The sequence below is a fragment of the Mus musculus genome, chromosome 13 (genome assembly GCF_000001635.26).
Source record: "Mus musculus strain C57BL/6J chromosome 13, GRCm38.p6 C57BL/6J".
NCBI classification, from domain to species: Eukaryota; Metazoa; Chordata; class Mammalia; order Rodentia; family Muridae; genus Mus; species Mus musculus.
This window is the reverse complement of record NC_000079.6, coordinates 77,115,160-77,141,030: the sequence shown is the minus strand read 5'-3', so window position 1 is coordinate 77,141,030 and position 25,871 is coordinate 77,115,160. Positions and strand designations below refer to the sequence as shown.

Genomic DNA, 25,871 nt, shown 5'->3' with positions numbered 1-25,871 from the left:
TGACAACTCAACCCTGTACAGTCTGTGGTCACACACACAAATCAGTGCACAGAGTGAAAAGCCTAATGTCTTTAAACACGCATACACTGTGTCTACAGCTGATCTTCAACTCCAACTGCACCTTAGCTTCCACTAGCCTTCATTGCCCTATGCATCCAACTGATTTGTGACTGTTCTCTTTTGTCCACTCTTTCCTTTTATCACCTTGTAGAATTCTCACTAAGCCCACACTCCTCCTTATCTTTCTTCACCAGGACTTTCTTCATCTGTATCCAGAAAGCAAATGCTTTACTCTGCATGCTACTGCCATGCTTTTCAATAGCAATGTTTGTAAATGGTACCTGTAATAGCTATTTCTATGTATAACTTCACTTCAGAGTAAAGTATAAGGAAAGAGATTCTTCATCCTTATCTAATTGATAATGCAGTTATCTCCATCAATATTCTTTTAAAGACTTTGAGTACATTCTGTATGATATGTATATGGAGTGCTTTGTTTGCATGCATGTATGTGAGTCACAGGAGTGCCTGATGCCAGCAGAGCTCAGAAATGGATGTGGAATCCCCCTTGAATGTGTTACAATTTATTCTAAACCACAATGAGGGTGCTGAAAACCAAGCCCAGACCCTCTACAAGAGCCATCTCTCCAGTACCTGCATTAATCTTAAATCCCTAAAAGACTAAGGGAGAATACAAAAATCTCTGTTGTTTGAATGTTAATTGTGAGTCAGGAAAAGTGAGCCTTTAGATACACCATCTGGAATGATTTTTGTAGTATTCCTGTGGATCCACCATATGGAAGCAAAAGCTCACAAAGGTACCCTGACTACTTGTGTAGAAGCTTATTTGAAAAAGGGGTGTGGGGGGGAAGACTCCTAGTTGCTCTGCTCCCATGAAGACTCCATATCCATATCTATCCTAGAAGACCCACTGCACTCCGAGCAGCAGAGCAGTGGAGGACCCTTTGAACTCACAGCAGTTGAGGATCCACTGCTCTCAGAGCATACATAACATAGTGAAAATGGCCATCCTACCAAAGGCAATCTAGAGATTCAATGCCATCCCCATCAAATCCCAACACAATTCTTCAAAGACATGGAAAGAGCAATTCTCAAATTCACCTGGAAAGGCAAAAAAACTTGAATAGAGAAAACAATTCTTAACAATAAAAGAAAAGGTGGGGGAGTCACCATCCCTGATCTCAAGCTTTACTACAGAGTAATAGTAATAAAAGCTGCATGGTGTTGGTACAGAGACTGACAAAGACTGATCAATGGACTAGAACTGAAGACACAGAAATAAAACCACACACTTATGGTCACTTGATCTTTGACAAGATGCCAAAAATATACAATGGAAAAAAGAAAGCATCTTCAATAAATAGTGCTGGTCTAACTGGCTGTCTGTATGTACAAAAATGAAAATACACCCATATTTGTCACCTTATACAAAGCTCAAGTCCAAGTGTATCAAGGACCTCAACATAAAACCAGATACACTGAATCTAATAGAAGAGAAAGTGGGAAAGAGCCTTGAACTCATTGGCACAGGGGGAAATTTCCTAAACAGAACTCTAATGGCTCATGCTCTAAGATCAAGAGTTGATAAATGGGACCTCATGAAACTGGAAAATTTCTGTAAGGCAAATCGGCAACCTACAGATTTGGAAAAAATCTTCACTAACCCCACATCTGATAGAGGGCTAATATCCAAAATATATAAAGAACTCAAGAAGTTAACCACCAAAAAACCAAACAAACTCTCCAATCAAAAAAATAGGGTATAGAACTAAACCAAGAATTCACAACTGAAGAATCTCAAATGGCTGAGAAGCACCTAAAGACATGTTAGAAGTCCTTAGTGATCAGAGAAATGCAAATCAAAACAACCCTAAGAGTCCACCTTATACCAATCAGAATGGCTAAGATCAAAACCTCAAGTGACAACACACATTGGAGAGGATGCAGAGAAAGAGGAACACTCTTCCATTGCTGGTGGGATTGCAAACTGGTACAACCACTCTGGAAATCAATCTCGAAATTCCTCAGATGTGGAGAGCCATGCCGTGAGCAATCCCCATTATAAGATGGCGCTGTCTTCCACTGCGCCTAACTAGTAAACAAGCCTTATGCACAAGTGCAAGAGTAAACTCACGCCTAGTCACTGCCCATCTCGGGGCATAGTAATGGGGTGATGGGCGAGCAACTAATCAGGTGCTGTCACGCCACATCAGGTGCTGAAATGTCACGCTGCAGGCTATATAAGCAGCTCCATTTTCCGGGTTCGGGGTCTTCCTCCTGAGAAGTAAGCAATAAAGCTTTTTGCCGCACTCAGAAAATTGGAAATAGATCTACCTGAAGATCCAGTTATACCACTCTTGGGAATAGACCCAAAAGTTGCCCCACCATGCCACAGGGGCACGAGTTCCACTATGCTCATAGTAGCCTTGTTTGTGATAGCCAGAAGCTGGAAACAACCTAGATGTCCCATGACAGAAGAATGGGTACAGAAAATGTGGTTCATTTACACAATGGAGTACTACTCAGCTATTAAGAACGAGGACATCCTGAGTTTTGCAAGCAAATGAATGGAACTAGAAAATATTATCCTGAGTGAGGTAACTTAGACCCCAAAGGATGTGCATGGTATGTACTCACTAATAAGTGGATATTAACCCTCCCCGCCCCCCCCCCCACAAAAGTACAGATTATCCAAGATACAGTCCACAGAACTCAAAAAAGTCAACAAGCTGAAGTACCCATGTGAGGACACCTCAGTCTCACTTAGGTGAGAGAAGAAAGCAATCCCAAGTGGAAAGGGAGCGAGGGACCTGGGAGGGAAAATAAATGAGGGGAAAATGGGGGTAGCAGGGAACATGATCTGGTATTGGGTGAGGGAAAAGGACTGAAGCCCTGAGGGCCAGTAAAAGAATGGAAACAGGCAATTTCAGGAAATAGGAGGTTGAGGGGCCCCTCCAGAATGCACCAGAGACTTGAGAGATGAGAGACTCTCAGGACTCAAAGGGATAAAATGCCAGACAGTAGGGAGAGGGAACTTAGAAAGCCCACCTCCATCAGGAAGACAGGTCATCAAGTTAGGTATTGGGTTGCCATCCCACAGTCACTACTCTGATCCATAATTGTTCCTGTTTGAAAGAATTACAGGGATGGAAATGGAGAGGAGCCTGAGGAAATGAAGATCCAGCAACAGGCCCAAAGTGGGATCCAGCTCAAGGGGAGGTCCCAAGGCCTGACACTATTACTGAGGATATGGAGTACTCTTAAAAAGGGACCTATCATGACAGACCCCTGAAAGATCCAACAAGCAGCTGAAAGAGTCAGATGCAGATATTTGTACCCAACAAATGGATAGAAGCAGCTGAACCCTGTTTTTGAATTAGGGAAGGCTGAAAGCTGAGAAAGGCGATCCTGCAGGAGGACCAGCAGTCTCAATTAACCTGGACCCCTGAGATCTCTCAAAACACTGAACCACCAAACAGACAGCATACACCAGCTGATATGAGACCCCCAACACACATACAGTAGAGGACTTCCGAGTATGTGATCATTTAGAGATGATACACCTAACCCTCCTGAGACTGGAGGCCCCAGGGAGTTTAGGGGTCAGGTGGGGTGGGGGCTGGAGGCATCCACGAGGAGACAGGGGGTGGAGAGGAGATATGAGATGTGGAACAGTCGGAGGGTGGATTGGGCAAGGGAGGAATAAAATATGGAGTGTAAAAAAGAAAAAAAGAACTCCCAATGTCCCATTTCCCAAACACTGGAATTACAATCACATGTCACCATGATAGGTAAATACAGTAAAGAGCTAAGTTCCAGAATCAGGAAGACTGGAATCTCAGTCATGACAATTTTATACGTATATGTTACGACCTCTCAGTTGCACTATAAAATGTATGCAAAGAGACAGGATTTTTCTTTTGTAAACATTAAATAGTGAATATAAACTGCTAGGCAGAAGGCAGAGACACCTGTGAGCATTCATGAAGTGCTATATGAATCCAAGGCACAAATAAGAACAGTGCTTTTTTTTTTAAAGCTAGTTGCTATGCGTGACGAACATAAAATCTCCCTGAAAGTATTTATAACTGTTTAAGATATAAGTTAAAAAAATCATAAGGTGACAATATTTGCATCATTCAGAAACTATAAAAGTTCAGTGATTAATCAAACAGGCAGTTAAAAAGATCAACATGCTTTTCTAAATATAGTTTTACTCTCAAAAGGCAAAGGGGCGCTTGTCTGATGCTTCAGGTCCCTTTAATTGAATATATGACATTTTTCTTTTTAAAAAGATTTGTTTATGCATATATTTTATGTACATGGTGTTTCATCTGCATGTATACCTGCACACCCGAAGAGGTCACTGAATCTCATGTTACTAGAGTTACAGATAGTTGTGAGCTGCCATGTGGGTGCTGGGAATTGAATTAGTGACCTCTGGAAGAGCAGAGAGCTCTTAATCAGTGTACCATCTCTCTAGTCCTAATATTATATTTTAATTTATGGTACACTCTAGACGTCTTTTGAGATTGACTGATTTGGAGAAATGGGAAAAGGTGATCAACAAATAATAAGAGGATGAGTGAACTCCCCCGAGGAAACTGCATTGGTCAAGAAAGAGTAACACTTTTTGCGTCTTTGAATAAATGAGCATCTTTCCTCGAACTAGACATTTGTCAAAAGCAATTTCTCTTTACAACTCCTCTGGGTAACTCCAAATCCCCACCCAAAATTATCCTGAACTATTCGCAGTGAGTTCATAGTAAAGTCAGAACATTCCTTACTGAAAGTGTACCTGATTCTAATCAATGATTTCCACAACATAAAACGTGTATCTAAAGCTGATGCATACCGTTATAGGAATGATAGCGTCTCAGTAATGCATAGCAGAAAAAAAACAAAAAACAAAAAAAACAAAAACAGAAGCCATTTTTAATTAAAACTGAAGGAGAAAAGTTCAATTAATTGAAAATCAGGAATGTCCCATTCTGAATGCATGCAAAAGCCGCCGTCTTCAGCTGCCTGCTTGCCCTCCCAAGTGAACCCCCAACTATTTTAACAGTATTCAGTAAAGGGTACATAATGTAACTTTCAAGAAACAGGGAGACCAAACCCTGCGAATAGACAGGGTAGAAACACTGCACAGAACCAGTTGTCTTCGGCTAAGATCGACTTCCACGTTGGAGGTAAGTCAAGCGAATGAAGACAGTGAGCCGGATCCCAGGGCCTTCTCCAGCCTCAAGGAGGATCAGGCACCAGAGGAAAGGATGGGGATTTAGGGGGCCAACTTCTGTCTGCTCACTTCTCGGTCCTATCCACATTCGGCAGGTAGCTGGCAGGCCGAAAACACCGGGAAGAGAGGGAAAAGTCACTTACCAATCTCCGTCTATGGCGCTGATCCTGCAAGGGCCTGACGCGCTGGCCAGAACCAAATAGTCGGCATCTCAGGCAGCCCTGGCGACCGCTCGAGAGCGTCACTGACAACCACCCGGAACTGGTAAACTGCTTCCGGGAACGCCGAGCGCGCGGCGGGAAATTGTTTCCTAGAACCTAGTTTATTGGAGCAGGGAGTCCTACGGTGGTAGTCGTCGCCCCTACCGCCACCACCGGCAGCTTCGCAAGACGAAACCAGCCCAGAAGCTTCGGCCGGGAAGGTAAAGCGCCTCAGCTCGGAAGACGCCATTTACCGCGTTCTCAGGCAGCGCCTCTGACTTCCCGGCCGTCCTCTCTGGGCCGCGGAGGCGCTTGGCGCTCGTGCTTTCACAGCCTTGGTTCCTTCAAGGTGAACTCGGGGCCCGCGCCCGTGCCGATGGCCGGGCCCTCCGATCTCGGCCTGCCCGGCCCTTCTGGGCAGACAGGTCCCTGGCGAGCCCCGCAGCGCGCCCAGGCCGCTGCCCGCTGCCGGGGCTCCGGGCGCTAGGCCGCTCGCGTCTCCCGTTTCCATAGAACCGCCTAGGACGCCTCACCCCGTGCCAGTTCTTGGATGCCTACAAACCTTAGCTTCCATGAAGGTGGCAGGGATTCCCAGGGCCTGCCTTTCATTAAGATGAAAAACGAGACATTCTTTCTCTCGAGTAGAATTGTTTTTCACACCGAAATGAAAATGAGCTTTTTATCTCAGCGGTATTGTAGGCTTTGAACAGCAGCGCGCGAGCACCTCTCCTAAAGGAAGGGTTTGTGTTCCTGGGGTTCCTGAGCACCAGGACAACTCTAAGTGACAGAAATGTATTGCGTTTTCAAGGTCTGGCTAAATTGATACTCATTTACCTTAATACTCCAAATCGGGATTTGGGACCTGTGGTTGATCGAAATTGATTTTCAATTCCCCAAGCTCTTTTGTGAAAAATGACTATCCTCTACAGAGGAAAATAGATAAATAAATAAGAGAAAAAATTCCTTTGAAACATTGGAAATGACTTGAATTCAATCACGACCCAGGTCTTATATTGGTTTTCAAGCTGTTGCTGTGAATGGAATGATTCTTGTTTATTCTAGGTGTTCAAAACATAGCTTGATCATTTGGGTAGATTTGTGTGAGAAGAAATTTGATTATTTGTAAGGTAACATTAAGAATTTCACGACCTAGGATGTTGAAACACTCAAATGTTTAGATATATCTTAATGTGAGACAGTCTTCAATAAGCAACTAAACTTCAGTTAGACCTGTTTTCTTAGTCGAGATTTTTCTCATGCTTCATTGACTTGGGTGAAAATCAATGATATGATTTAGAATATTTTTGCTTTTGTAAAGCAGAAAGCTTAGATCATGTTGGTGTATGAAACAGTAGTCTGTTGTAATTCCTTTTCATAATCAAAATAAAGAGCAGTTAAAATTCCATTCCATGCATTCACAATTTCCATGGCTGCCTCTTTGATTTTTAGGAAACCAATAGTATAGGCTTACTAATTAAATAGTATTTTCAGTTTGTTTCTTGGCTGTATTATTCTACAAATTTCCACTGTTTTAAAAACCAGGTAAAGAATAAATTCAGTTCTCCATAGGTTAAAATCATAAGGCTAAAGGAGACTGAATACTTTCAGAACTTAAGTCGAACATCACCTGTTCTTTTTAAGCGATTCCAACAAGATTATTTTGAAATTTAAAATATATTATTTTAATAATATGCATGAAAATTTTCAATAATTGATCCAAATCTGTTTTGAGAGAGAAAAATAGAAACTTTTATCAATAGGAAAGTAATAAAACTCTTTAGAATATTCCAGGAAATATGTGAATATTTTAGATATTGGAATTATGTTTTTGAAAATGATTAATAATTGTTTAATTTCTTCATTTTGTTGTTCTAAATGTCTCCTATCCCACGTAGTAGATTCTTTTTTCATGTAGTATTACCTTCCTGCTATACTGATAGAAATTAGATTGCTTTGTAAAATTGCCTCATAAGATTGTTTAAGAGAGGTAGATTAAGTCTAAAATTTAAGCCAGATTGGCATTGTAGAAAAGGCATAGCCTTTCCACAGTAACAGACTTAAATCTTGGTTTCACTGTCTATCCAAAGATTTAAATCCTCAAGGTAGGTTTTTTTTTTTTTTTTTCTCTGCCCTTGGTACTAGGGATTGACTCAGTATTTATTTCCTTATCTAGGTTAAATTAGGTGTAATTTCCAGCATTCTTACCAGTATCTTGTATTCTCATCTACATTTAGGTAGATATACTGGATAAATATATGAAGTTTTTAGACTTGTAGAACACACTTGGTTCTTAATAAGAATTAAATCAATCATTTTAATTAATCTTAGACTTGTGCTTTTCTTACAGTTTGCTTCTTAAGGACTACTTTAATCCCAAATTCAAAGTTTTAGTCCAGCCAGCACCATGTATAGTGTTGGAGAGATAGGAATGTCTCTACATTGTTCTTCAGTCTCCTATTTTTTCTTTCTTACACATTTTGTTAATTCTCTGTTTCCAAATTCTTCATTAAAGGAATTAATGACCATTTCTTTTTAATATTCAAGAATATTTCAGAAATCTCATCACTAGGGACTTAGGGTTTTTTGTTTAGATTTGTGTTTTGTATGTTGCTTGTAGATTGAGCCTAGGGTCTTGCAGATGCTATGTAGACACAGTAGCTTTGAGCTCCATTCTCAGTCCCTCCAGACCTCAGTTAAATAAGGTCACATTATGGGAAGGTGGGACAGGAAGTAAGATGGCTTCTTTTTATGTTTATTTTGTGTGTGCCTGTGTATATATATGTTCCATCTGTGTATTGGGATCAAATCAGGTCTTTAGGCTTGGTGGCAAGAGCCTTTACCTGCTGAGCCACTAACAACATTTTTTAAAACAAATTCCAAAGGCTTGATATATTAGACCAAAGGTCTATTTCGTAGGCCAGGATTCCAACACTCCACCTGTAATTACACAATTCAGAGCCAGCAGAATATAACTCACATAGTATAGGAGTGTATGCTATTGTAGTGTATGTATTGTAGCAGTATTGTAAAACAGAAATCCAGAGCTTTGGCCATACTCAATTTCATTGTAATTTTAAGTTTAAATTTAATTTTTCAGTTAAATCTCTCAAATTGTGAATTCAAAGCTGTGAAATTAACCGTCCTGGAGACTTGTATATATTTTGTAAAAGTCTGTTCAAATAATCTCCAGTAAAAGATGGTCTTAAATCAAAATATTATCCTATTATAATGAAAACAAAGAGACTGCTAATTTTTAACATGCGGTTTTAAAACAATGGAAAAATAATCAAAAATCCAAAATTAATAAAAAATTTAAATACATGCCCACATTTTGTTATATGCTTGTTTTTCATACACACACAAAACTAATACATCAGTTTTATAATGTAAAAAAATTAGAGATGATTTAAATTGCTATATACTCGTAGTACTTTTGAAATGTTCTATACTCAGTGTTTGTTGAAATTAAAAAACAAATATTGGTAAAGATAATTTTAAAAGTAAAAATTTAGTTCTTATATATGTATAAGAACTAAAACACATATATATACATATGAGTGGTTATAAAACATTATAATGCAGAATAGGAAAGATTTACCCTCACTTGTTCCAAGGACTTTGTTAGGCACAATGACTTCTTTCTGAAGCAATTTGTTTAGCCAACTGTTGATCCTACCCTCTCACCTACCCTGTTTGCCTATCCTGTCCCATAGGGTTTCACTCTGTCTATGCTGACCTCTGTCTTGTAGTCATTGTTCTGCCTCAACCCAACCGGAAGCCTTTGCTTTATTTTTTTACCTTTGTTATTGTTGTTTTGGGTTTTGTTTGTTTGTTTTTTTCTTTTTTGTTGTAGTTGTTTCTTTGTTTTTGAGTCAGGGTCTCACTGTAGCTGTTGTTGGCCTGGAACTCACAGTGTAGACCAACCAAGCTGGCTTGAATCAGAGATCCACCTGCCTCTGCCTCCTAAGTGCTGGGATTAAAGCTATACTCCACCATGCTTGATTGTCTATACTTTTCTTTCTAAATTTCCTTTTTAACATATTGTAATTCCATTCTTCAAACATGTGCCAGTACTGGCATATTGTAAAGAATTCAAATGTTCTATTTAAAAACTTAGGATAGAATATACATGATCACAGTAATGAGAACTGTAGTTTCCTGGTGCTTCTGGCTGACACCAACTGTCAAAGAATTTCAGGCATCAAGGATAGGCCGTGGTGAGAGATATTTTAAGAAAGTCCACACCACAGTGACAGTTGCTTGCTATGTATAAAGGGCAGCTCTTTTCACAATCACTGCCTTCTTAGTTTTGTGTTTTGTATGATTCAGGGTAAGTACATTTTAAAGAATTATTCGTAGGAAGTTTTTAAATTACTACAAAGAACTTTTTTATAATTATAAATGTAGTGATGTAAATTACTATAAAGATAAACATGTAGTTGCTAAAAACTAATGGTCTCTTTTCTCCTCTTTTATGTGATGTTGTCATCTGTGTTGGTGCTTGAAGGTTCATATCTCTCATTCTCTTACCCCCACCTCAGCTAGGAAGATATGGAATCTTTCTAGAAATGCCACTAGTATTAACTGTGTTATGGATTGTTTGTTCTTTCCTATATTCAAAGATCTTTAGAAGTAAGCTCTCAGTCCTCCATACTTCAGAACATACCACCTACATAAAACTTAATCCTACTTCGATTGCCTTGCTTATTGATATAGGTACATGCATACATTTACAAATACATACACAGAGAGAGAGAGAGAGAGAGAGAGAGAGAGAGAGAGAGAGAGAGAGAGAGAGTGTGTTTAAAGTCATAGTTTCCTCTGAAAACTGGCTTGAGATTTATAAAAACACTGGATAAATACCAAGACAGTATTTATAGATGCATTGAGTTTTACTTGGTTATTTCTAAAACAATGTGTCATTTTCTAAATAAAATTATTAAAGAATTTACTTAAGTAATTCCTTTGAGTTTATGAAAAGTAGCTTTCTCCCCTAGTTACAGGCATATGCGACTATAAAACAAATATATGTTATTGCATTAGGTACATGCTTGTAATGTTCTCTTTTAACTTATTGACACATCAGGCTGTTGTTTACTGTTCTCTTAATTTTGCAGGATATAGGAGAACTCTTATATATAAAATACATCCATAGTCTATATTGTCGTGTTTATGTATACATTAATTGTCCCATGTAGTCATATATATTTAACAACATAGGCCATCTTAGTCATATAGTATGATATTCAAAAACATTGCTGTGTTATATAAGCCTTTACCTCAGGTTAATAACATAATTACAGAAGGCAATTAGATTAGTCTTTCCTTTCTAAAAAATGCTAGTTTTGTGCATGTCCAAGGTTTATTACCAAAAAGATAACTAATACGCCTCCTGTTTTTCTGATAAACATGTGAATAAATGTCTTGCTTTCTAATTTCATTTTAAACGTTTATGTGTTCATATTCTTTGAATTGGGTTATTGTGTTTTATCACTCTTGTTTCTTCCTTTTCCTGATTTTACATGAAAAGTTTGTGTTTCTTATTAAGTATTTTCAGAATAAGAAAACTACTTTAAAAATACTTTTGTGGTTTTTGCTGCTGAATACATTTGGTCTTATTTTCATTATTATGAGATGTGGTTTAGCTGAAAATGTTGCTAAATATAAGGAGGGGATTATGGCCATCAAAATGTATGCTATAAGGACAAGGTTTATGGTTAAAAAAAAACCCATATTTTATATATATATATATATATATATATATATATATATATATATATACACACACATATATATACACACACTATATACACACATATGTATATATACATACACACATACATATATATACATATACACATACATGTATATATATATACATATATATAAATTTCAATACATTCAAATGCTTTAACAATTTATACCTCAAAACAATTTATTAAAATGTCACTTAATTCAAAATCTAAAGTAGCAATTACTGATATGAAAAGAACAAAGTATGATAGATATTCTTTTATTTCTACATAACATGTAATTTTCATAAAGCATAAAGCATAAAGGCAACTTGTTGGTAACAGTGTTACAGAAATTTTATTTTTACTCTTTTGATTATTGGAGGTAGGAAGGCATGGGAATTGATTCCCGTGTCCCCTTCATACTAGGCACGTGCTCAGCTCCTAAGTTTCACCCTGTCCTTCTGCCAATCAGTTATTCCATAACAGTTTTAATTATGTTTTCAATAGGTAAGATTTTAAGTAAAAATGACTCTGATCCCTCTTCTTTTCGTAATAGTTTTTAAAAAAGCCTGCTAACTGGTTTTGAAAACTTGACTTATAAATACATAAATAAAAATACAATGTAGAAAATATATACTATTTTTAAAATCATAGCTTTCTCTCATAACTGGCTTTTGAGATCTATAAAAACACTGGTTGAATACCAAGACAATTGTTATAGATACATTGAGTTTTATTTGGTTATTCTAAAACAATGTATCATTTTCTAAACAAAAATTACTAAAAGATTTACTTAAATTAAAAAAAAAATCCTTTGAATTAATGAAAGCAACTTTCTCCCCTAGTTACAGGCATATGCTGAATAATACAAGTGTATCTTCACTGTGTGGGTTCTGGTGTTGTTTAAATTAAACATTTTTTCTTAAACTACAGTAAAACTCTGTAAAATTTATCTATATTGCTAGTCTGTATTATTTGGTATTGTCACTCAAGTGTTACCTATATTAACCTTGAAAATAATTTTTAAAATCAATACAGTAAAAAGATCCTTGCTCAAGGAAATATTTGTGTCTTATTTACTGATCATAGAATTTTATAAATTTATTTTTTCATGAGATACATCAATGTACATTTTATAATTGTGTCCTAGCCAGAATCAATTACACTGAAGCATTGGCTTTGTTTGAAAGTCTCATTCTTAAAGATATTTTATGTTTTTCATCTGGATTTCAGTGTATTAGAGACTGACACTGTATCCCTGTTGCCTCCTTTGGAGTCAGTTGGCAAATACTGAAGACAGATTTGTTGAGGTCATAGTACCAGCCTTTTGACTGACTAAGACTGGACTTGGAAGAGGTGGCTATGATGTGCAGCTCTACTGTGCTCTTTACCATGTGACCTGTGAGCTGTTCTGCCCATGCAATTCAAGACTTCAGTGTGTCAGAAAGCATTAATGTGAGCTGTTTCTCAGATATGCACGTATGCTCGAGGAGTTTCTTCCAAGCATGAGAAAAGGTAGAAAGAGGAACACTGTAATTGCTCTACCCTAGTTACTCTTTCTCCACTCAGGAGCTTTAAACATGGAAAGAGAAAGTTCAGTCCTAACCCCGTATGCTAGTTTAAACATAGATGGTTTAGAGTGAAGCTTTCAGTCTCATGCCAGAATGTGGTTTAACTTTGGAGTGGGGATTGGGACAGTGTGTTTGTCTGTATATGTGTGTGTATACATGTAAATTTGCGTAGTTGTGTCCTTGAGCGCTCTCTCTCTCTCTCTCTCTCTCTCTCTCTCTCTCTCTCTCTCTGTGTGTGTGTGTGTGTGTGTGTGTGTGTGTGTGTTGTCCTGAGGTGTTATAAAACTTTGGTTCCAGAACTTTCCTCAGGTACCAAAATGTGATCATCTAAATCACATATCCCCTTCCATACTTTAAGTCATCTCAGGAACTTAAAATTCCTAATGTAGTATATATGCTGTGTAAATAGCTATTACTTTATTTTGATTATGGAATAGTGTTGAGAAGAAAAAAAAAAACCTTTAAGTGTTAGTTCAAATTCTAGGTCCCTCCCCCCAAATATTTTACATCCATATTCTACAGGTATGGAACTCATGGGTATGTGAGACCTTGTTTTTGTCTGTCAGAATAAAATTCTGTAAAACATTCTTCACTTATTCCTTTGTTCAAATTGCTACACTTTTAAAACATTTTTTTCTGCTGTACATTGATTAAATCCAGGACCATATTCTTGCTTAGTGTACATACTATGCTGAACACTGAAAGGTAACTTTGATTTCTCTGAGAAGCAATTGTTTCTTTGAATGTTGAGAATAACAACTATTTTTGTTCTGATTATGGTATGAGATCCTATTCTGCAGAAGTTACAACAAAAATGTCAGAGAAACAAACGTTTCTAGAATTCCATTTATATGCTGTACTTGTCTCCAGACTACCTAATTTAAAGAAACATATATTCAAATTAGAAGATCTATGAATTAGATAACACCTTAAACACAAAGTACTTTGTGAATTTTATTTCATGAGTTGAAGTCCCATGAAAATAAAGTTAAGTTAAAACCATGTGGTTTTTCTGTTTACCTTTTGATGTAATTAGTATATATATCAGAGATATATTGTGGTATGTTGAACACACAAACATATCAGGGAGGCTGTGTGGAGGGTGGGAAGAGAGGAAGAAATTAGAGATGTAGGTTGGAAACAAAAGTTGCAGTCTTATATTAAAATTATTAATATTAAAGTTATTTAGTATAAATACTGTAGAAATATGAGTTCTGTCAGTAATTATGCTCATATTTACATAGGCCTCTATTGTTGTGTAAACAATAATATTCAATGCTGTGTTTTAATGGAAAATAGTATAATACTGGAGGGTTTCAATGGTGAAACAACAACAAAAATTCACTTTTAAGGTTTTGAAAAATTAGCTTGAAAATGTTTTTTATTGTAGTAACTATATTTAACATCGTTGTTTACAAGTAAGCTTAACATGTTTAATTCATAATATGTTCCATGGTTTTAGTTTCATTTTAGTGCTCATAACTAAGAAAAAAATAAGGCAACCTTATGCATAATGTTTAACATCTGCTATCTTCTGTATGTGTCTGCGCTAGATGGAAGATAGTGCCACAAAACATATCATCCAAATGACAGGATTTAAGATGGAAGAAAAGGAAGCTCTAGTCAAATTGCTTTTAAAACTAGATTGCACTTTTATTAAGAGTGAGGTGAGTATAGAAATCTACTAAAATGTTCAACATAGAATTAAATAGAATTAAAATACTGACTTAAGAATCATAAAATACCCTTTGATAACGTAAGGTAGAAGTTTTTAATTAAGAACTTTTCTCTGTAGTAATATTGCTTGATGTGGGTTCTTCCCTTCAGAAATATAAAAACTGTACACATCTTATAGCTGAACGACTGTGCAAGAGTGAGAAGTTTTTAGCAGCTTGTGCAGCAGGTAAGTAGACTCCTTTTCTCTAACTCATGAAAAAACTTCATGTAAGAAAAAGATGCATTTTAAGTCTCTAGAAATATATTATGGTTATAATATCAATATGCATATTATTTTTAAAAAGATTTGTTTGATTTCTGCTTTATTCTGTTTAAAATTTTCCAACACATGAAATATATATTAAATACAAAAAAATATTTATTCTGTCAAGATTAAATTTTAGTTTATATGTTTTGTTTAAGAAAAACATTTTAACAGAAAAATTGGGACAAATTGCCCAAACCTTAAAGCATTAGTAGACCTCAGCCTTGTCGTCCCCTTTGTTTCCCACCATCTCATTACAAATAAGCATGGTTTCTTCTTCAAGGTTGCTCTCCGTCTGTCTATGTTGGGAAGCAGTGTTCTCCTACTTTATTTTTCTGAGATATCCAAGTTGAGACTTTTCACGCTTCCTCACCACTGATACACCCAGAGCAAACAAAACTATGCATTATTTCTGATGTTTAAAAGATCATTGGTGCCCAGATAAAAAACAGAATAAGTACACTCTCTAGAAAATTCACTAACTCAATAAATTTAATATGACAATACAGTGAATGTTATTTAAATTAGTAAGTTAAATTAGTAATAATAGTTCAAGTAATGCTACATTTCATTTTAAAACTTCATAGTTCACGTAGTACTACTTAGTATTATGGCAATGTATCATAGAAAAGAATATATACAATGTTCAGTGATATTGAAGGCCTCTTGAATTTTATTTTAATAATAATTTTGGCAGTCTCTCATAATCTCGTGTACAAAAAAAAGGATGTCTTTTAGTTGTTATTTGGTCTTTATTGTTTATCATTTAGCAGAATTAAAAATTCTTTTGTGACAGACAGTTCATTTGCTTTCTAGGAAAATGGGTATTAACAAAGGATTACATAATTCACAGTGCCAAAAGTGGCAGATGGCTTGATGAAACAACTTATGAATGGGGATATAAAATTGAAAAAGACTCCCATTATTCACCTCAAATGCAATCTGCACCTAAAAGATGGCGTGAAGAGCTGAAACGGACTGGTGCTCCTGGGGCCTTCCACAGATGGAAAGTTGTTCTCCTTGTTAGGGCAGATAAGCGGAGTGACTCTCTTGTAAGGTAGGATGGATTTCATAAATTTGAAGCAGTGAATGAATTCTTATTTCTATGAATATCTTTTAATACATAGCTTCAATTATTAAAATAAGATATTTAAAGAAAGTTATTCTTATAGCTGAGAAATTTATTTTTAGTTAATAAATTTTTTGAGAACTTCATGCAGAAACTCTGCATCTACATCACTGCCACCCACCCAACATCCAACTCTTCTGCACACCCACTCTTGTAATTAATGATCACTTCTTCATTATTTTTACATGTACACACATACACATACCTATTTGTGTATCAAGCCCACTGAGTTCATTTAGCTATGTACATGTGTTCAGGGCTTTATTCAGATGTGCCATTGTACACATGAGTCTCTTAGTAAAACAAAATTTTTTTGAAGTATGGCTACATTTTTTATTGGTTATTTTATTTATTTACATTTCAAGTGTTATCCGCATTTCCCAGTTTCCCCTCCACAAGCCCTCTACCCCCTGTCTCTGTGAGGGTGCTCCCCCACTTGCCCACCCACTCCTGCCTCAGCACCCTAGCATTTCCCTATGCTGGGTCATGAAGGCTACACAGCACTAAGAGGCTCCCCTCCCAGTGATGCCAGATAAGGCCATCCTCTGCTACATATGCAGCTGGAGCTATGGATCCCCCATGTGTACTTCTTGGTTGGTGGTTTAGTCCCTGGGAGCTTTGGGGGGTCAGGTTGGTTGATATTGGTGTTCTTCCTATGGGATTGCAAACCCCTTCAGCTCCTTCAGTCCTTCCTCTAACGCCTCTATTGTGGTCCCCATTTTTAGTCATATGGTTGGCTGCAAGTATCCACATCTGTATTGGTCCAGCTCTGGCAGAGCTCAGGGTACATCTATACCAGGCTCCTTTTAGCAAGTGCTTCTTGGCATCAACAATAATGTCTGTGTTTGGTGTCTGCAGATGGGATGGATCCCTAGGTGGGGCAGTCTCTGGATGGCCTTTCCTTTGCTCTCTGTTCCACTCTTTGTCCCTGCATTCCCTTTTGACAGGAGGAATTCTGGATTAATATTTTTAAGGTGGGTGGGTGGCCCCATCCCTCAACCGGGGCCATGCCTATTCACTAGATAAGGTCTCTACAGGTTCTGTTTCCCTTTGTTGGGTATTATAGGTGGGTTTTGATTATTCTGATCTCTATTTTAGTTCCATGTAATTTCTTTTGTCCAAATTGAGCAAAATAATTGGGAACTTTTCATTTTGAAGCATTCTTAAACGTTTGCTAGTTTATTATTTTATTATCAGAGAGTAGTTTAGGGTTTATATAATACTGTCTTTGTGGTTCATGGTTCGTACTGTCTCTACCACAATTTAAATTCACTTTAAATATAAGGAATGTTTGTCTGTGAATATGTGTGTACAAGTGCTCATACACATGCATGCATTTGCAGAGGAGAGAGCTCACATTTTTCTCATTACTCTTCATAATTTTTGAGACATGTTCTCTCACAGAACCCAGGGCTTGCTGATAATGCTAGGCTCATTTGCTAGCTGGACAAGCCCTTGGATTCCTCTTGTCCCTTTTCCAGTGCTAGACTTACAGGTGTACACCACTGTGCCTAGATTTTAATATGGGTACTGAGTATCCAAACTCAGTTTCTTATGCTTGTATGATAAGTACTTTACTACTAAGCCATCTTCCATCACTTTAAAGGAATATTTTTAAAAGACTTCTGATTGCCTAAACTGTATTCTGAACTCTTTCTTTTTTTTCTTTTTTTAAATCAGTGGTAGAACCTTAAATATTTTACCTAAATAATTTATAAGCAATAAGATGCACCCATCTTAAGTATATAGTTGGTGAGTTTGGAGAAATTTATATAGTTATGTTAGCCTAACTATATCAAGTTCTTTAACATTTAATGTTCTCTTGTATCCTTTTACTTTTAATTCTGGACCACCAACACCAAACAGTCACAGATTTCTTTTCTTATTATTATGCTTTAGATGTTTTGAGATATGTTTGAATGGTATACTTATTTGATCTATCATCATTTGCCTTGTACTATAGTTATGAGATTTATCATTTGTTAATTTTTTTTTAAAATTGGGGTTTTTTCTTGTGTTATGTTTCACTCTATGAATGTATAGCAACCTATTGTTTATTTCCTTTTTGATGGGTATTTGGGAGGTTTTTGTCTTTGCTAGTTAGGCTGCTTTTAATATTTGATCATAATTATTCATGTAGATGTAATTCATTTCTCATAAGAAGTATCTACAAACTAAATTGTTTGCTGAAATGGTAAATTTATATTTACCATTTCAAAAAATTTTAAATTGTTTCCTAAAATAGTTGCGGGAAATATTAAAAAATGAACCTGCTAACTCTTAGTGCTGCCAGGCCAGAGCTAGCCCCTGTGCCAGGTGATCTCATTAGCTAAGTCTCTGGGCCTACCAACTCTCCAACCCTGGGAGGCCGCATGGCTCTCACCAGGCCATCTCTCAGATGGGGTCCCGGAGTTCCTCTTGCGTTCACTCAACACCACACACACCCCTGGTTAGCTATCTCAACACCTGATTACCTGGTAAAATCAAGACTCTTAATGCTTAATTAGCCAATCAGATTAATGTATCAAAAATAGCACAATTTACAAGATGTCAATACTATAATTCAGAGCCAAATGATAATGATTATTCTAACCTTTTGATAACACCACGTCAGCCTCCATTTTGGTTCTCTCTCTCCTCTTTTTTGTTCCCTCTCTCCTCTTCAGATCTCTCTTCCTGTCTCCTCAACTCCTCCCCCGCCTCCTTTCTCCTGTCCAGTCACAAGCCTCCCACTGCCCTAATGTGATTGGACAGGAAAAATCCTGCAACATTTCACCCTCTCTGTTTAATTAAAAAATACTTTCTCTCAAAATATAAATTGAGCACAACTATTACCATTTGGTGAATTATATGGTATAAGATAGGCCTAACATCCAGTTCAACATTTTTGCCAATAAGATTGAATATTGTGGCCATGCGTGGTGGTGCACGCCTTTAATCCCAGCACTCGGAGGCAGAGGCAGGCGGATTTCTGAGTTTGAGGCCAGCCTGGTCTACAGAGTGAGTTCCAGGACAGCCAGGGTTACACAGAGAAACCCTGTCTCGCAAAAACCAAAAAAAAAACAAAACAAAACAAAACAAAACAAAACAAAACAAAACAAAAAAAAATGGAACATTGTGCTCTATCATAACTTAAAAGACTTAATCTAAAGCCAAGACCTGGCTATGTCTTGGCTTTAGATTGAATGCCATCTGAAAACCATCCTCTCAGATTGGTTCCTCTCAAAGTAAAAAGCCTGGATTGGCTAGAAGACTATGTAGTTTTTCAACCCCATCAGAAATCCAAGAACAGCTGATATTAACTGAAAATATATAGGAAGCCTAACACAGTGTCTAAAACTTAGCCAATTTATAGAGACCACTGATCCTGATCACTTGGACAGTCCCTTCAGCACATTGGAGCTTTGGTCTTCAGCCTACTGGCCATGGTTACCCGACAGACTTAGAATATTAAGGACTAGCCTACTCTGTCTCAGCAGAATCAAGCTGTCCTAATCTGGAATTGTGTCCTTTGTTTGGACAGTATTATGTCTGTAGATGAAATGATGTAATTCTTGCCTCATTGCTGTTTTGCCCCAATTGGAGTAACTCTAAGATGCTCAGTTTCTTCTTTGAATCCAGGGAAAACTGTCAGGAGCAGACTAGTCTCAGCAACAAATCAATAAATATCATTAAACGTCACATTCTGTGGATTTCTGATGTTTGAAAACCAACTATCTATGTGAAGTAATCTGGACTGTCATCCATTAACTACTCTCAGCTATTTCTAGTTAAAATCTTGAAATCCCCCTAACAGTGAACTCAGAGCCATGAATTTGCTGTTTGACCCTGAACTCACAGGCTTAAACATCTCAGATAACAGCCAAATAAGGACTGGGTCTAAGCCCTGTACTTTCAAATATTTAACATCAATAGAAGAAATTTATACCATTGATAACCTTGATCTTGCATCAAAATAAATTCTGTACCAAATAAGAACTTATGACTTCAACTTAGTAACAATTATAAAGATTTCTACCAAATGAGATTATGGTTATGCAAACAAATTAAGCTATTCCCTCACTGTTCCAAATATGACCATTGCTACATTCCCCAGAAAGACAACCTATTAATAACCCTATCCACCCCCAAAGCCTAGGGAGCTGGGCCAACAACTCTTCATATGTTCTTCAAACTGAATACAGGCATTGAGACATCATGGAGCGGGGTGAGGAAGGGTAGGGGAAACAGGATTGATTAGTCTCTGATGTCTGTGCATGACTGGATCCAACTGAAGGAGTTCAAGCAGGTCAGTTTAGCTTGTCTGGCAAGGAAATTTACTAAGACTGTGCATTCTGTAATACATAAATCTCAAAACAAAATTTTAGTATCATCGAGATATATTTTTTGCTTGATTCTCTGGAATCTAGGCCTCTGGAGATCTCCCTTCCTCATATCTGATCCATATAACTCTGGAAGGTGTAAATACCTTAATCACCTTTCCAAAACCACAGAGACAGAACCTTTTTACCAAATCAGCATATCCTTGAGATAGTAACCAGCAAAACCTTCATCTTGACCTCTCTCCCAGAGGAATAATATAACCACAAAACTCAACAGGGTCACATTTGCTTACCCTTGAAGAAGCACTGTGGTAGGGTACAGTTACTTGGACATCTCTTGGCACTATTGCTCCTCTCAGTGGCTATGCGTATTGATGTTCCTAAAATTTGTGGTCTAGGTGGTCATACTCAGTTCTGCTTCCCATCATCAATCCACTGTTTTGTTACTGTAGTTTTATTGTGATCTTGGAATCAGCTTGAATCGTCAACTTCAATATTTTCTGAAACTTTTTGTAGACCTTTTTAATTTACGAATGTTAGAATGTTAGAATCAGCATGTGAATAACAATTAAAAGCCAAGTTGAGGCTTTTTCTAGGATTACACTTTATCCTTGATTTTGTGAGAATTAATCTCTTAACATTGTAGATTGTTCCTCTGCATACACTATGTGTCTTTGCAGGGAGTTTTAATGTCCTATAGATTATGTTGCTTCTTCGTTAGATCAGATCTTGCTCTGTAGTCCTGACTTGCCCTGAACTCATGACCTCCTGGCTCTTCTTTGCAAGTACAGGGATGTCCTGAAGTATAGTCCTGAGCCACAACACTCAGCATATGTCTTAGATTTCATTGTATCAATTTTACATCTATATTGCTAAACTTATTGCTTGCTAGTTTTGTATTTGGGACAGCTATTATAAATGAATCACTAAGAGTTTGTTTTGTTTTTGCTTTTTGTTCTTTTTGTTTTTTCTGTGTCTATGGGGATTCTTGGCTTTTCTCTTTTATTCTGTTAAGGTTATTCTGGTAGAAATGTAGAGTGTTCAAGTGTTTTGCCTGCATATATATGTTTATGCATGTATGTATGTATGTATACAAAAATACACACACACAACCCGTGTGTGTATAGTGTTTACAGTACCCTCAGAGGTTTAGAGAGGGCATTGATCCTCTAAAACTGGAATTAAAGACAGTTATGGGTTGCCATGAGAGTGCATGGAACCGAAACCTATGTTCCTTGCAAGAAGTATATCACTTTTAGCTTCTGAACATCTCTCACTCCCAAGGATTAGTCCTTAAATGTTAAACTGAATTTGTATTCTTGAGATAAACTACATCATGATATATTGTCCATTTCCAATATATTACTCATTCTACTTGCAAATACTTTGTTATAGTTTTCTGTTTTCATTCTAATAAATGGCTTTACTGCATGTATTTTAAACTTCATGTCATATTTAATGGTGACTTATCTTCCATAATAGTAACTGTACGTGAACTTACAATACATTGGTAGAAAGAAGTTTTTTGAGGGAACACACAGCTGGTCTGCCTCTGAGACTGGAGAACAACAATTTGGTAGGAAAGTAAGCAGGCTTTATAACAGTCAACAAGGTTTAAGTGTTTGAGCTGATAAAGGCTGTTATGATTAATCTGGAACTAGATACTTTTGCCCAGGTAGTTGACCTTCGGAGTGGATAAGAGAGGTAGGTACTGTTTTTTTTTTCTGGTAAAAAGAAACCTTCCTTGAGAAATTCCTGAGAAGTGCTGGGTGTTGGCTTTATTTACTCCATAACAGCCTTTCTTATTTACCTAGTCAGAGTTCTTTTATTTAGGATATTGTCTCCTGCACTGTCGTTTTTAGGATGGGCTTAGAGGTATCAAAATTTCACCCAGGCCCAGACTGAGTGAGTGAGTGTGTATGTATGTGTGCGCGTGGCATGCGTGCTTGCTTGCATGTCCACCCACATATCTTTTTGACTGTCTCTCTCTTATCTCCTTGTCTGCACTCTCCTCCCCTCTCTCCTACAATTTAAAAACAGATGTGAGATATTTCAATTACTACTCAAATGCAAAGCCCTTCACTGCTTTTTATGATGGTCATAAAAAAAAAAGTATAGGAGCATAGGTGGAACAACAATATGAACTAACCAGTACCCCCAGAGCTTGTGTCTCTAGCTGCATATGTAGCAGAAGATGGCCTAATAGGCCATCATTGGGAAGAGAGGCCCTTGGTCTTGCGAAGATTATATGTCCCAGTACAGGGGAATGCCAGGGCCAGGAACAGGGAGTTGGTGGCTTGGGGAACAGGGCGGGGGGGAAGGGTACAGGGGACTTTTGGGATAGCATTTGAAATGTAAATGAAGAAAATATTTAATTAAAAAATAAATAAAATTGGAAAAAAAGTTTTTGTTAATTCTTGATTTTTTTTTTTGTTTATTTGGTTTTTGTTCCCTTATGAAATTAAGAACTTTTCTTTCCATGTCTTTGAATAATTGTGTTGGGATTTTGATGGGGATTGCATTGAATCTGTAGATTGCTTTTGGTAGGATGGCAATTTTTACTATGTTAATCCTACCAATCCATGAGCATCTATCCATTTTTTGAGATCTTCGATTTCTTTCTTGAGAGACTTGAAATTCTTGTGATATAGGTCTTTTACTTGTTTGGTTAGAGTTACCCCAAGGTATTTTATATTATTTGTGACTGGTGTGAAGGGTGTTGTTTCCCGATTTTCTTCCTCCGACCGTTTATCATTTGCATAAAGGCAAGCTACTGATTTGTTTGAGTTAATTTTTTATCCAGCCACTTTGCAAAAGTTGTTTATCAGCTGAATAAGTTCTCTGGTAGAATCTTTGGGTTCGCTTATAAATACTTTCATATCATCTGCAAATAGTGTATCCCCTTGATCTCCTTTTGTTGCTCTGGTTAGAACTTTGTCTACTATATTGAATAAATGTGGTGAGAGTGGGCACCTTGTCTTGTGCCTGGTTTGAGTGTTACTGCTTCAAGTATCTCTCCATTTAATTTGATATTGGCTGTTAAGATATTTGCTATATAGTGCATTTATTATGTCTAGATATGGGCCTTGAATTCCTGATCTCTCCAATGCTTTTTTAACATGAAGTGGTGTTTTTTTTTTCATGCATTTTCATCATCCAATGAGATGATCATATGAATTTGTTTAAATAGTGGATTATATTAATGGATTTTCTTATATTAAACCAACTTTACATCCTACTTGATTGTGGTGAGTGACACTTTTGATGTGTTCTTGGATTCAGTTTACTAGAAACTTATTGAATATTTTTGCATCAATATTCTTCAATGAAATTAGGCTTAAGTTCTCTGTTGGGTCTTTGTGTGGTTTAGTTATCAAAGTAATTGTGGCTTCATAAAATGAATTAGATAGTCTTTTTTTCTGTTTTTATTTTATGGAATAGCTTAAAGAGTGTTGGTATCAGCTCTTCTTTGAAGGACTTATAGAACTCAGCACTAAATCCATTCAGCCTTGGGTTGTTTGTTTGTTTGTTTTGTTTTGTTTTGTTTTTTTGGTTGAGAGGTTTAAATGACTTACTTTTTCTCTTTTGCTAGGGGATATGAGCCTGTTTAGATACTTTACCTGCTCTTGATTTAACTTTGGTATATGGTACTGACTGGAAATTCATCCATTTCATCTTGATTTTCCAGCATTGTTCAGTATAGGCGTTTGTAGTAGGATCTCATGATTTTTTTTTTAAATTTCCTCATTTTCTGTTGTTATGTCTCCCTTTCATTTCTTTTTGTTAAATTGGATACTGTCTCTGGGCCCTTTAGTTAGTTTGGTTAGTGGTTTATCTTTCTTGTTGATGTTCTCAAAGTACCAGTTTTTGGTTTTGTTGATTCTTTGTATGCTTCTCTTTGTTTCTATTTGGTTGATTTCTGCTCTGAGATTCACTATTTCCTGTCTTCTACTAGTCTTGGGTGTGCTTGCTTCCTTTTGTTCTAGGTCTTTAGGTGTACTTTTAAGTTGCTGATATAGGATCTCTCCAATTTCTTTAGGAGGGCACTTAGTCTATAAATTTTCCCCTTAGCACTGCTTTCATTGTGTCCCATAAGATTAGGTGTGCTGTGCCTTAATTTTCCTTGAATTCTAAAAAGTCTTTAATGTCTTTCTTTATATCTTCCCAGACCAAGTTATCATTGAGTAGAGTTGTTCAGTTTCTATGGCTATATTGGTTTTCTGGGGTTTTTTTGTTGTTGTTATTGTTGTTGTTGTTATTGAAGTCTAGCCATAATCCATGGTCATCTGATAGAATACATAGGATTATTTCAATCTTCTTGTATATGTTGAGGTTTGTCTTGTGATTGATTATTTGTTCAGTTTTGAGAAGGTACCATGATATGCTGAGAAGAAGATATATTCTTTTGTTTTAAGGTGAAATTTTCTTTAAAAATCTGTGAAATCCGTTTGGTTCATCACTTCTATTATATTTGCTGTGTCCCTGTTTAGTTTCTGTTCAAATGACCTGTCTATTCATGAGAGTGGGGTGTTGAAGTTTCTCACTATAATTGTGGTTCAATGTGTGCTTTAGTAAAGTTTCTTTTATGAATGTGGGTGCCATTGCACTTGAAACATAGATATTCAGATATGAGACTTTCTTTTGGTGTATTTTTTCTTTGATGAAAATTAAGTTTCCTTCCATACCTCTCTTGACAACTTTTTGGTTGAAACTCAGTTATGGGGAATTAGAATGGTAACTCCCACTTATTTCTTGGAACTGTCTGTTTGGAAGACTTTTTTCCAGCCTTTAACTCTGATGTAGTGTCATTGAAGTATGTTTCTTGCATGCTTCTGGATCTTGTTTGCATATCTAGTTTGTTAGTCTTTATTTTTTATTAGGGAATTAAGTTGGTTGATATTTAGAGATGCTAAAGACAGATGATTATTAGTTCCTGTTATATTTGTTCTAGGTGGAGTTTTGTGTATTTGATTCTCTCCTTTTAGTTTTGTTGTGATAATTGTTAATATCTTATTTTTTCTTTGTTGTTGGTACCCTCTTGTGTTGTAGTTTTCCTTCTAGAATCCTATGTACTGGTAGATAAGCATTGTTTACATTTGCTCTTGTCATGAAATATTTTGGGTTTGGTTGGTGTTCTGTTCTTTGGTTATTGTCACACTATCAGGATCTTAGGCAACTGTAATAGATTTGGGGTCACTGGTAGAGTATGATTCTGTATGCCAGTGGCTGCCAGAGCAGTAAAAGAGATGGGCTAGGAGATAAGACAGACTTGGATTGTTCAAAAGAGCTAAGGGGATCTGGTCCCCATCAAGAGGCATAGTTGAATGTCTTAAGTTATGGGGGACTGGTAGGAGGAGGGTCTCCTGAAAGTAGGCTGTTGTTGGATAGAAATATGTCTGAAGGAACCTGGATGAAAGAAGTTTGGAGACTCTGGGTATGATGGTTTGTATATGCTTGGCCTAGGAAGTAACACTATTAGAAGGTATGGCCCTGTTGGAGTAGGTCTATCACTGTTGGTGTGGGCTGTAAGACCCTCATCCTAGCTATCTAGAAGCCAGTATTCTGTTAGCAACCTTCAGATGAAGGTATAGAACTCTCAGCTCCTTCTCCACTATGGCTGCCTGTATGCTGCCACGCTCCCACCTTGATGATAATAGACTGAACCTGTAAACCAGC

At 36.9% G+C, this 25,871-nt stretch overlaps 2 protein-coding genes across 15 annotated transcripts in view; one reads left to right on the top strand and one right to left on the bottom strand.

The window, feature by feature from the left end:
* The window catches only part of 2210408I21Rik (RIKEN cDNA 2210408I21 gene), a 478,255-nt gene extending 472,755 nt beyond the window's left edge, over positions 1–5,500 (bottom strand). For 3 of the 4 annotated variants that reach the window (XM_017315609.1, NM_001145676.1, NM_001081353.1), the window contains exon 1: positions 5,401–5,495. The gene's annotated coding sequence lies outside the window, so the exon portion shown is untranslated. Of the gene's footprint in view, positions 1–5,400 lie in introns of all 4 variants that reach the window. The other variant, XM_006517397.4, reaches the window with a different exon arrangement.
* Positions 5,501–5,517: 17 nt separating this feature from the next.
* The window catches only part of Slf1 (SMC5-SMC6 complex localization factor 1), a 92,426-nt gene continuing 72,072 nt past the window's right edge, over positions 5,518–25,871 (top strand). For 4 of the 11 annotated variants that reach the window (XM_011244456.3, XM_011244455.3, XM_011244452.3 and 1 more), the window contains exons 1-4: positions 5,683–6,265; positions 14,317–14,430; positions 14,591–14,666; positions 15,561–15,801. In XM_011244456.3, coding sequence (XP_011242758.1) covers positions 6,248–6,265; positions 14,317–14,430; positions 14,591–14,666; positions 15,561–15,801 — 449 coding nt within the window. In that variant the 5' untranslated portion in view covers positions 5,683–6,247. Of the gene's footprint in view, positions 6,266–12,425; positions 12,708–14,316; positions 14,431–14,590; positions 14,667–15,560; positions 15,802–25,871 lie in introns of all 11 variants that reach the window. The other 7 variants (XM_017315351.2, XM_011244454.3, XM_017315350.2 and 4 more) reach the window with 6 other exon arrangements.